This window comes from Rhinopithecus roxellana, chromosome 9 (assembly GCF_007565055.1).
Source record: "Rhinopithecus roxellana isolate Shanxi Qingling chromosome 9, ASM756505v1, whole genome shotgun sequence".
NCBI lineage: Eukaryota > Metazoa > Chordata > Mammalia > Primates > Cercopithecidae > Rhinopithecus > Rhinopithecus roxellana.
The window spans coordinates 33,257,087-33,270,098 of NC_044557.1; the positions used below are offsets into that span (position 1 = coordinate 33,257,087).

At 37.1% G+C, this 13,012-nt stretch overlaps 1 protein-coding gene across 5 annotated transcripts in view; it reads left to right on the forward strand.

Annotated features, from left to right (window-relative positions):
* The window catches only part of CHD7 (chromodomain helicase DNA binding protein 7), a 190,300-nt gene that overhangs the window by 120,530 nt on the left and 56,758 nt on the right, over positions 1-13,012 (forward strand). For 4 of the 5 annotated variants that reach the window (XM_030937645.1, XM_030937648.1, XM_030937646.1 and 1 more), the window contains 3 exons: positions 2,457-2,594; positions 3,961-4,026; positions 10,658-10,713. In XM_030937645.1, the coding sequence (XP_030793505.1) occupies positions 2,457-2,594; positions 3,961-4,026; positions 10,658-10,713 (260 nt within the window). Of the gene's footprint in view, positions 1-2,456; positions 2,595-3,960; positions 4,027-10,657; positions 10,714-11,778; positions 11,831-13,012 lie in introns of those variants that run through there. The other variant, XM_030937649.1, reaches the window with a different exon arrangement.

Here is a 13,012-nt window from a genome sequence, read left to right on the forward strand (position 1 = left end):
TAAATTGAGTTAAATTGACATATCAAATGAAATACAGCATATGCTAAATTTTGCAGTATTAAAATTGTTCTTGATAATGGCCTTTTGTATCTTGAAGAAATTGGTGGTCCAGAAGTGAGGAATGGTAAAGTGGGCATGAGAGCAGGAGTAAGTAGGTCAGCTTTGGAAAGAAAAGGGAAGCTGTACAAGGTAACTGGGCCATTTTTTCTTTGGAAAGCTGGAGCTGATTAATGATAACTTTAGTCCTACTAATTACATCTCACATTATTTACCATGTACTGTTCTAAAAGCTTCGAATGAATTCCCTTATGTGATCTTCACAGTATTCATATGAGGTAGTTACTGTCATTAACCCCATTCTACAGACCAGGAGTCGTCCACAAAATTACTTGTCCAAGGTCACATGATAAGAGTCGGGGCCAGTTCAAACAAGAGCTCTTAGCTCTAGGACTTACAAGATCAAATTGCCACCTGAGATGTGGGGAAGGATTGCAGATGGCAAAAGACTCTGCTGGAATCTCTATTGCCTCCACCTGGGGTTGATCTGGGCAGTGCCAAAGCTTTGTCCTGTAGAGGAGGGTCCCAGGAGGAACCTCTGGCCCATGTCACTACTCCCTCCGTGTAAGCCACAAGGAAGTCTCTTAATAAAGTTTTTCTAGAGTGGTCTCACGTCAGAAAAGTACTTTGCACCTCTGTGGCCACAGCTGTGTGTGGCTTGGAGCTAACAATCTCTAACAATCTATTTGATGGTCATATTATACCGAGTTCGTATTGTGAACTGTCTCAAATCCCTTTTTAAGAGCAGGGAGAACACAAACTTAATAAGATTTAAATCAATCAGTACCACTCTTTGGGGAAAAGTACTGGGATTGTGTTCATCCTGACTTGAGAGTTGGTAGTGCCTGTCTTGCTTTAGGTGCGCACAATGGATGTTTTGCCTCTCTCTGCCTTATTGTCTCAACTTTAGCATTCATGAGACTCTTTAAGAAGTTTTATTTCATAGTTCTTAGAAAAAAATTTGTATAAAAATTTTTCTCAATATTTTTATTTCTTCTGTGTGCTTTGCAAACTCATGGAAATAGGTTGTAATATTCTTGAATTCATTCGCAGCTTAAAACTTTACATGTGTCATTTTCAAATTTAGATTTCACATACATATATCAATAAAAAGGTTATTTCTCCTTATTTTTAATTAGCTTGCAAAATGAATTATTTGACAAAACAGTTAAATAATATAGAATTATTCTGAACAAAGAGTTCAGAACCTCTTGTTCTGCTCCATTTGCTTCTTTCCGCATCTTTATTAATAGTCTGTTGTGTGTTTTTTCAGATTCCTTTATTTAAAGCCATACACATATACATTCATTTTTAAGCAAATACTCATTGAGGCATAGAGAAATAAACAAGATATGCAGTCTTTTTGTCTTAAGAAGTTAATATATCGATGAGCTGCACACATCTAAATAGATAACATTTTTTATTTATCTTAAATAGAATCTTAAGCTACTTCTTGTTATGTGGCTTGTTTTTCTTTTTATTTTACAGTTTATCTTGCAGATATTCCCAAATTTCCTGGAAGTGAAGGTAGTGAGTCAAAGAGTCTGCATGTGTAAGTTTTGATGGATAGGACCACATTGTCCTGCAAGGACTGTATGGGTTGCATTTTGACCACAGGATTGTGAGAATACCCAGTTTGCCAGTAATCCTGCTAATACTGGCTGTTACCAATCTTTTTAATTTTAACCACTATGCTTAAAAACATTTTTAAAAGTAAAATTACTTTTCATAGTCATTCATTATGAATTTTGCCATTTAACCCTTTATCTCTTCAGAAATTTTCAGAGTATTTCTTTTAGGATCAAGATTAAAATACAAAAACCTTTCATTTAAAATGGCCTGAAATATCTTGGGTACCTTGGATAGTATTATAACAATATTTGTACAGAACTTTATAATTTACAGATTATCTTCTAAGGCACTGATTTTTTTTGGACTTTTTATATGGGAAAAATGTTAAAATGTACAAAGGTAGAAGGAATAGTATAATGAACCCCTGTAGATTCATTAGCCAGCTCCAGTATTGCTGCCACTTTTGATGGACATACTGACTGAGTGAGGAACCAGATTTGTTGTTATTTCCATTTTCCTAGTTGAGGGGCACGTAGCTGGGAGTGGCAGGGCTACCGCTGTTCCAGGCGTCTGACTCCAGATTTCCACCCATTTCTTTTTTTTTTTTTTTTTTCTTTTTTTTTTTTTTTTTTTTTTTGATTTCCACCCATTTCTATTTTGTTTGTTACCACTGTGATCTTTTCACATCATTTATAGGATTAACATTATCACCTTTTCCTTAAGATTAATTTTTAAAAAATTCATCCTTCCACTCGGTGCCATTATAAAGAGCATTTTTCTTTTTAATCATTAAGTTCAAGGCCACTGTGTTGGGTTTTTGTTTTTAGAAGAGACGGTCCAGCAGACAGGTGAAGAGAAAGCGCTACACTGAAGACCTGGAGTTCAAGATTTCTGATGAGGAGGCAGATGATGCAGATGCTGCTGGGAGGGATTCCCCCTCCAACACCTCGCAGTCAGAACAGCAGGTTTGTGCCAGATTTGTGGGATTTATGGATGCATTTTAAAGATGGACTGGAAATTTCATTGCTGCAATCTGAGGAGTGCAGTGGAAGCATTGTACTTTCAGCAAGGGAACATCCACCTAATGTTGGATAATGTGCTATGGGAAATACGTTGTTTAGCAGTATCTTTTAAAAAGCCCTGCTCACTGCAATTTATTTTTATATAGGCCTGTGATATGTAATTTGACACAATTTTGGAGAATTAATGGTCTATGCTGAGGAAGAGCCAGAGTTAAAATATAAGGAGGCTGAATATACCTCTGAGAATTCAGTGCTGTGGCTTCTGGGACTTTAATAAACCACTGAAGCTTGTCTCCTGCTGTTAGGCACTGTGAGAACCCCTTTATGAAATTACTGCCTTGTAGTACCCAGCAGGGTGTACTTTATTCTCTGTGCAATGTAAATGATGGATAAAACAGTTTGTATAAAATATGGGTAGTGTAGGATTGATCATTATAAAGATCTTTTTTTAAAAAATAATGCTTTTTTCTTACCATTACTGTACTTTAGTTAACAAACTGGTAACCTGTTGAAAAGTGTATTAAATGCACCTTTGCATTTTATTTGGTAATTTTTTCTATGTTAAGTTGTTACATAATGTTTTATGTGACCTCCATAGATAAAAGATGCCTTCGATAGCATAATGATGAGTATCTTTACCCCATGGGTATAGATGAAGAGAAGTTGTGGCCGGGCGCGGTGGCTCAAGCCTGTAATCCCAGCTCTTTGGGAGGCCGAGACGGGCGGATCACAAGGTCAGGAGATCGAGACCATCCTGGCTAACACGGTGAAACCCCGTCTCTACTAAAAAAAAAAAAAATACAAAAAGCTAGCCAGGTGACGTGGCGGGCGCCTGTAGTCCCAGCTACTCGGGAGGCTGAGGCAGGAGAATGGCGTAAACCCAGGAGGCGGAGCTTGCAATGAGCTGAGACCTTTCCACTGCATTCCAGCCTGGGCAGCAGAGCGAGACTCCGTCTCAAAAAAAAAAAAAAAAGAGAAGTTGTATTTTTGACTGCTAACATGTAGAAATTATTTTGTCTTGGTGGCTAGAATTTCTGATTGCTCTCTAGCTTTAGAGACCCATAATTAAACCATATAATCATGAAGTAGTAAGCACAAATCTTCCTTTTGCCTTTCAGTAGAGTGAGATTTTTGTTCCTTTCAGTCGTGTTTCTCACTGATAACTTTGTGCCCAGTGACTTAAAAGGTGTGGAGGTGGTAGCAAAAGGGAATGATTTCGTGCTCTTATAGCTTGAGATGAGATGTTTTCTATTTGGATTGATTCACAGGACTGTTTTTTTTTTTTTTTTTTTTTTTTTTTTTTTTTAAGGAATCTGTTGATGCAGAAGGCCCCGTGGTAGAAAAAATTATGAGCAGTCGTTCAGTAAAAAAGCAGGTGAGTGCCATTTGGAGCGATTAAAATCTGTGAGGTGTATGCAACTCTTACAGGATTGTTGGCTTTGTAATTTTCTTTTAAAATTCTAATATTGTAAAATAAAACTTCTAGTAATAATTCTAATCCTGTCTAATTTGTTAACCCAATATGAATCTTTGGGATATTTGACCCCAAATGAAATTAAAATGTATCAAGCAGTCAGTGCTTTATTACACCATTTAGAGTGAACTAGAAACTCAAAAGTCTCCAGATAAATGTATGGGACTTTCAAAGTTGTAGACTGCCTTTTTCATAAATATTATTCATAAAAATCAAAACATGAATTTACTTCTAATCTCTCTTAGGAAGGTTTCCCCCCTCTTTCATGTTAGGATGGAAATTCTGTCATTTTAGCAAGTAGGTGTTTTCTCATGTGTATTGTAACATTTTCTCATATACAATTATTCATTTCTTTCTTACCAGTGCAAAAGTGAAATACAGGTCTATTTTCAGTGCAATTTTAAAAAATAGTTTTGACTTAGTACTTCAGAGTTATTCAAAGTTTCTGTTGATCTGCAAAGGTGAGCTCTAAGTATCTGTCACTAGTCTGCTTTGTCATTGAGGTACTCATATACTCTTTAACAAAAAATGCCAGTGACACCATGTTTTCTTTTACTGATGAAAATTCCCTGTTTTATCCACTTCCGTTCTTACAGCCCACTTTGAGAAAATGCTTTGCTTAGTTTGAATAATTACATAAACCTGCAGGTGCATTAGGCATTACAACATGCAATTTTTCGTGTCTCTAGGAAGTAGTCTGCTTTAGACATAGGTGTTTGTGTCGCAGCTTCAGTCGTTATCGATTCCACACAGTTCTTTCTCTTCATGTGTTTTCAGGGAGGGTGGAACTACAACTTCATGTTTCAGCATGTAAAACAAACTTCAAAAAATTAAAAAATAAAATATAAAGACATGGTCTAGCTACAAACTCCTGGGCTTAAACAATTCTCCTGCCTTGGTCCCCCAAAGTGCTGGAATTACAGGTGCCTAAAGTTGTTTATTTTTAGTAAAATGTATAGAAAGTATCTCCCAGTAAGAGAGTTGAGGAATGGAGGATTTACAGGACTCATTGAAAGTCCTATAATAAAGTGAGATCCCAGGCTTATCAAATAGGAAACCATTACCATTCAAATACTGCTATTGAGTGATCCTTGAACATATTATTGCACCAGCAGGTAAACTTCTCTTTACTTTCATTTTAATACTGTTTGCTTTGCTGTCGTGTGATTCAAAGTATGAATTTTCATCGGAATATGTATCTCTAGTTTGTAAGAAAACAAGAGCAATATGTCAACGTGTTTTCCAGTTGAGTATAGGGGATACGGTGTATGGAGTGACTGGCTATCTTGGTGACTTTTTGAATGTGAAGGTTTCCTGATGAATGAAATGGTAAAATCTCAGCCAAATTTCCCACCTGCTCAAGTAGAAACAAGCACTATTTAACTCATTAGAAGGTTGCATTTTTGTCCTACTAATGACTCTAGAACTACTAATTTATGAATTGTAGATATATGGTAAAATTTAAATACTTGACATGGTTTGAAGAACAATCCCCTTCAGTGAATTGAAGTGACTTGAGTAAATAGCATGTCGTTTAGATGGGATATATTAATTTTCATTCAATTGATAGTGCTTCAGCAGGCATACTCAGCAGGTTTAGGGGTTGCAAATTATAATTAGCTCTGTTATTCAGAGCTACTTAGACTATACATTATGTAGAACATTGCTTTTTCTTTCTGTTTTGCCCACTTTAGGGTTTTTGTTTTCTTTTCCTCTTTAGCTACCCTTTAAAGATAGGTACCCATGATTTAGGAATAGATACTGTTAACCATTTACTGATGATTGGGTTTATCTTATCATAGGAGATTAAAAATCACTGTACAGGAGGGTGGATATTTGTTCAGTTGGTGAATTTGAAGCTGGAGAAAATTAATGGAAAAAATTCTTCTGGAAGGGAGATATGCTTTGAGGTATGATTTAAAATAAAGAAGAGATGTGGAGCTCATGGAATTACTTGTCAGTTACTGGTATTTCTTAAAGGGCAATAAAAAAGTGTTAGAAGGTACTAAACATTAACAGGTGCTAACTTTTTAAACTGCTAATGTTCTCAAAGTAGGTAGTTTAGTTATCACCTTTAATAACATTGGAAGAAAGTGTTGCGAATAGAAACAAAAGGAAATTTGAGATTTTTTGTGGATTCGATCTGTGCCTGCTGGTCTGTTTCTTATTACCATGAATAATTTAATAATTGGCTGTGAGAAGGTGTCTTTATCTCTGCCAGGCAGCACTGTAGAAACTGGCTATGAGCTCTGCATGGTGTTGACACAGAGTAGAGACTCCATGTTTTTCAAAGTCAGTTGACCTCATCACTATGGCCTGAGAAGCATCATGATCCATTATGATGGAGTTGTGCAAACATAAAACTCACTTGGCAGAGGCACCCTAATTCAGCACCTCATATTAAATAGGGGTGGCTCAAGCATTTATGTTGTTCTAAACCCAGGTTAATGTCTATGACACCTAGTTGCATGAGGTAGTTGGTGCCTATTTGAATTTTGAGGTAGATATATGAGTAGATACTTGAATTGTATAAAGGCTAATTATTTTGTTTTCCTTGTTTAGTCAGCCTGTAGCTGTTTCTGCTTTGAGCCATTCATCTTTGGAGAATAATTCAAAGATTCTTTTTTTTTGTATCAGAAGGCCAAAAGTAGTTTTAAAAGTGAATTGTGACTGTATTCCCTAAAATTCTTTATTTTTCTTTAAATTAGCTATAGGACGTATTTTCAGAGTGTGTGTTTTAATTCTTTAGTTGAGCCTCCTAGAGTGTAAAGAAGGCAAAACTCTTAATCTCATCCATTATTATGTCCTTGTTGTTTCCCTAAGTGAACTGTGATTTGGTGTCTCTAGTAAAGTAATAACTGTAGGTTGGGCCAGAAGTCAAAAGGGATTCATACCCATGCCTTATTGATAACTTTATTGAGGTGGTTTTTCATTCTTTTGTGTATTATTTAACAAAAATTTTTTTTGTTTCTCTGTAGTTTAGTTTCTTGACTATGACTATTTAGTTTAGTAGTAGGATGCATAGAAAAGGCCTAAGTTAGGCCTAGACTCTGGGTGGCTATTTAGAATCCAAGTGGCTGGAGAACTCATTTATTGCCTTCTCAACATTTCTGGTTTGTTTGAACAGTGGGACAAGTATAGCTTAGTATGTTTGAAACTTTAAATTTCATATGAATAATAAGGATTTCCATAGACTAATTTTGGCACTAATGAAAAGGTGTATACATTTCTCAGAAAAATTCTGTTTAATTCATAATATTACTGGATTCTCAAATTTAATGGTAGCTGCTCAAGAAATAAATATGAGTGTTGTGTGTATATGTGTGTGTATGTATGGGAATAGTGCTGTGACTTAGTTATTCGTTGCCTATGCCCATTGTAGAATGGCTTCTGAAAATGGGGCTTAGAGGTGAGAGGTTTTGGGGTGGGGGCTATTTTAAGCTGTCATCAGAGGCTGGTCAAACTGCCTCCCATTTAGTAAATAATTGAAATGATGTTTCTGAGGGCTTATGAATTCACACACTTTTGTTAAATTGTTTTACTGTTCAGTAAAAGAAAAGAGGTCAGCATGATCATATTTATATGAAAGAAACAGTGAAAAACAGCTCTATTTATAGTTTTAGGGGCAAGAAGGTGGTGATCCAATATGTGTGGTCCGTTAAACAGAACAAAGTGTTGTATTCTGAAACATCCTAAAGATAACAAGCCCTGGGACAATTCTGTACCAGCTCCTGGTGCTGCTAAATGAAGTTTCAGAACCTAGTTGGTTCCTCCTAGGCAGCCCTAGACTCTCTTGTCAGGCATCTTCACAGCAGGTTCCCAGAGGAATAGCTATCATGACAAGAAAATGGGTAGTAATGAGAGTTGGGGACAGATGGCTATGAGAGAGCTTTCTGGGAACAGACTTGAGACAGAATAAAAACTGTCTTTACTGTTCAAGATTTGATCCTGTATGTTTTGGTGCCCACTTAGAATTATGGGATGATGAGACCATTTAGAATGAGAAGGAAAGGGACAGTATGGGAGAAAAGATCAGATAGAAGAATCAGGAGAAATAATAAGAGCATAGACATGATAAATCTTGTTTATGATTTATAACATATATCAGTTATATAAATGATACATGGTTTTGAAAATGCCTTCAAAATTGAAAAAATATAATTATTATCAGAAGGGCAAAAGCTCAGACATTTGAGTTCCATTCTTGATTTGAATTTCATGGTAATGCTGTGTGAAGAATCAAAGGATCTAGTTTCATCCTTGCTTCCCTTTTTCCCTGATCATCTACTATCTTTTTGTTTTTCTGCTGGAATGCCTGGTTCTGTATAAAGATAATATATCTTGAAATGGGAGGCCAGGTGCCATGGCTCAAGCCTGTAATCCCAGCACTTTGGGAGGCCGAGGCGGGCGGATCACAAGGTCAGATCAAGACCATCCTGGCGAACACGGTGAAACCCCGTCTCTGCTAAAAATACAAAAAAAGATTAGCAGGGCGTGGTGGCGGGGCCTGTAGTCCCAGCTACTCGGGAGGCTGAGGCAGGAGAATGGTGTGAACCTGGGAGGCGGAGCATGCAATAAGCCAAGATTGCACCACTGCACTTCACCCTGGGCGACAGAGAAGAGCAAGACTCCATCTCAAAAAAAAAAAAAAAAAAAAAAGAAGAAGAAGAAGAAGAAAGAAAAGAAAAAGAAATGGAAGTAGAATGGGGAAATATTAAGACTAGAGAAAAAAGTAGGGTGGGTCTTGGATGGATTGCCACTTGAACTTGGTGGTATTTATTTACAAATTAATTCCATGTTCCATTTATGTTGCTGGTTCTTGAAGCCATCCAACAAACATTTATTTTTATTTTGGATAACTAAAAGTCTATGACATAGAAGTTGTTCTGAATATATTGGTTTAAAATAATGCTTTATAGTTATCACCTTTCATAGATCCATTAGGGCACAACCAGATATTAATAGATATTGACCACTCCTGCATGTCCAGACTCCTTCTTGATAATTTCTAGACAGGCCAAAACTACTTAAAATATAGGTTTAGCTGGGTGCAGTGGCTCATGCCTGTAATCCCATCACTTTGAGAGGCCGAGATGGAGGGATTGCTTGAGCCTAAGAGTTTGAGACCAGCCTGGGCAACATGGTGTAAAACCCAGCCTACAGAAAATACAAAATTAGCTGAGCATGGTGGTGTGTGCCTATAGTCCCAGCTACTTGGGGAGGTGGCAGGGAGGCGCAGGGGTTGCTGAGGCAGGAGGGTTGCTTGAGCCTGGGAGGTTGAGGTTATAGTGAGCCATGTTTGCACCACTCCACTCAAGCCTGGGTAACAAAGCAAATCCTATCTCAGAAAAGAAAGAAAAAAAATTAGGTTTAACTGTTATAAGTGAGAGTTTCAAAGAAAAGTTTAAGTTCACAATCTTTGAAAATAGTTTGAAGGTTAGAGATTGAGGGGACTAGTACCTTTGAACAGATCTGTGCCCGTCTGTTATCCAGTAGAAGCCTTTGCTCTTTCGTTTGTTCTTTGTCATGTTCCTACTTGCCTTGATTTTCTTCGAAGCATTTTGGAGGTGGCTGAATAGCCATACATGACCCTCGAGGCAGGCTCGGGGTCTCTTGTAAGAGTATAAAAGCAATCCCCAAACACCTGTAAGTAGTGTTTATATTTTAGATCCCTGATTTATCTGATCAAATGTTCCAGAAGGAAATTACATATTATGACTTGCTTAAGAGCCTAAAACCAAAAGGGGAATAAAAAGAGATGCCTAAAATATCATCTGAACATTAACTTCTGCATACACTACAGCAGGTAGGATCAAGGGAGATATTATAGATAATCTTACTACTGAAAACTCTTGATTTGGCTGACATGTATCACAATTTTAACCTTACCTAAATGTAGTATTTGGAGTGTTAATTTTATTTGGCTGCTATGTGTGTGAGACATCTTGTCTGAGAGATTTTAATTGTACCATTGAGTGAAACTATGAATAGTGATGCACTGAAATTATAGCATAAGAACAAGATTTAGTTTTATATGGTTTCTTGTTTAGAGTTATTAAGTATATGGAGAAATAAATGTCTTTTAAATATTTTAAAACATTACAAAACCCACAATGTAAAGTTGCCATGAGGCAGCCAAAAATAATACATATGGCATTCAGGAGAGCAGTTGCTAATTGGCTGCTGCCTGAGAAAATGGTACACTTGGCGTCTACTTAACACTGTGGGTTTGGCAGAAAGCCAAATTTGGGGTCAGGTTGTTGTGAATGAAGCTGCATGTGGTTAGGGAGGAGTTAAAGTGATTCATGTCTTAGAAGCTCTTGCACATCAGGCAGAGGTGCGTGCATGGGCCTGAGCGTGGCAGTCTCCGTGGCCCTGGCCGCCTCCCAGCTCACAGCGTGCTCATCTTACGTGAAGGGTCTGTGCTGCTCTTCTCAGTCCTGTTTTGTGCTCATATGGGAGTAAATCATTACTTTTAAAATATTGTAGTAGATGGTTTTAAGTATGTGCCTGAAATTTTCTTTTGTTGCAGAAGGAATCTGGAGAGGAGGTAGAAATTGAGGAATTCTATGTGAAATACAAAAACTTGTAAGTAAATTGTGATTTTCTTTTTATTGGGGGGCTATATTTTCCAAGTAGTAAACAACCATTTTTTTTTTTTTTTTAAGTTGGGGAATTAAGAAACTTTGGTATGATTTCTTTAGTCATCGTGGCCTGGGACGCCATTTTTTAACCAACTTTTGTATGTTTGATATTTTGTGAATTTTTCTGGAAAATGTGTAATTGGTGTAAAAGTTGACTAACTTCCGTATATAATCAATAAGTATTTTTTTAGAGAGGATAAAAACTTCTACAATAATAGAAAAATGAATAAAGCAGTATTTCCCTGTCCTCTGATCATGAATTCTACCCTGTGGGGCTACACTTCGTCCCTTCACGTGTGCATAGGGTGCAAGGCCCTAGAGATAAGAACTCTCCTGTGGAATGAAAGTTCTAGAGAACCATGACATCACTCAGGTTCTAAAATGCAATGAGCTATAGCTTTATCTATTTTTGTTTGTTTTTGATATTTATTTAGTAGATTTGAATTCATAACTAAAAATCTGAATTGAAAAACACAGTGAGTTGTTGTCCTTGTAGATTCTGTTGTAAGCAGTACACCTGGCCCAGACAGACATTGCGATGAGCTAGGGTGTTTTCAGAGTCAGTAATCATTCTGCTGAAGAAGACTGAGGCCATTTTGTAACCTAAATAACAATCACAGAACAAGGACAAAATGTTCATTGATAATGTAAACATTAAATTTATTTTTTTACCCCTTTTAAGACAAAGAACTAAACCACCATATTAATACATTCTTAAGACTTTAAAGAGAGGCTTTTGTGAGTTGCTGTGAAAACAGCCTCAGAAAATTTACCCCACCCTAGAAAATGAAAGCATCAGGTGCCATGGGTTTTCTATCATTCTCTCTTGTTGTAGTTGGCACTGTTAATAAATTGATGCACTTCTGAAGAAGCTGTGAGTAAAATCTTTTATCAAGTAAAAAGATAAAGAAATCTCTATCAGTTTTATCATGAGAGTTCAATGAAATACAGTCTGACAATTTTAAAAATGCTCGGAAAATGTTAACTGTCGTCATTCTTTTGTCCTCAGAGCATGTCAGTTTACACATGTGGAAATTATGCCTACAACACGATTTCCTATGGTAAGGAGGAGGTAAACTAAGTAAACCAGAGGGAGAGAGTTCCCTTGTAGATTTACCAAATTGAAACAAGAGCAAAGGAGTTCAAATATCAATCACCAAAATAATGGTACTACCAGAGAGACCTCCAGATCAGTGTGTGACAGTGAGGCCTGAGCTGCCTCCTTCCAGTCAACGTGTTAGTGACCCCAGAGATGGGCTCCGAGTTCCTGACCAGTTGGCACTGCCAGACCAGGAGACTCTAGCCCTTCTCAAAAGTCATTTGAGATGAGGTAAAGGGAGTTTCGGAAAAAAAAAAAAAAAAAAATAGCTTTTCTGACTGTTGTTGAGAGCTAAGAGAAGTTAAGATTTCCATAAAACTACGAGTTTTTGTTAGCCTTATATTTGTACACAATTTCACATTTATAGAAAAATTGTAAAACTAGTACAAAGAATTTCTGTTTTTCTTTTTATAGTTAATGTGTATCTTCTGGAAAGGTACTTTAAGACTTAAATATGGTAATGGTTGCGAAGGGATGATTTACTGATTCCATCATTTCTTCTACATTGATTGGTTAGGTTTTACTGTACGGAAGAGCTTTACCCTCTTGTCCATTTGTTAATTAGCTGAGCGGACTTGTGGCTTCTCATTTTATTCAAGGGATTATAACCCTTTACTGTTGTGGTATTTACTTTGCCCACATTGTACCAGATTTGGCCAGTGGGAGCCCCTTCAGACTGGCTCTTCTGTCCTTTTGCCTTGTCTTTATTTTTCTTTGAACACTTGCTTTCTGGCACCAGAGGATGTTCCAGGCTCATCTCGTAACTTCCCTGTTTTAGTTATGGAATCAGTTACTTCTCCAAGAAGGCTTGGTTGTTTTCAGTGAACGGGGGGCACTGAGAAACCAAGATTTGGGCTTTAGGTGTGTTCCTTGTTGCTGAGGAATTGTTGCTTCTAGTGCCTCTCGGTGGATGGGACTGGGAGAGTGTACACGTGTGTGTGTATGTATGTCTGTGTGTGTGTATATATGCATATATCGAGTTACACACTTACCTGTTTATTATATACACACACATATTTACCTACCTCTTCAACACAACAGCAAAAACAATGCCTATATATTGATACTTACAGTACTATTCCAGCAGCTCAGAGTTTGTTCTCTCCTTTCCCCTTTAATATTAGTAATTTCCTTCTTCAACCAG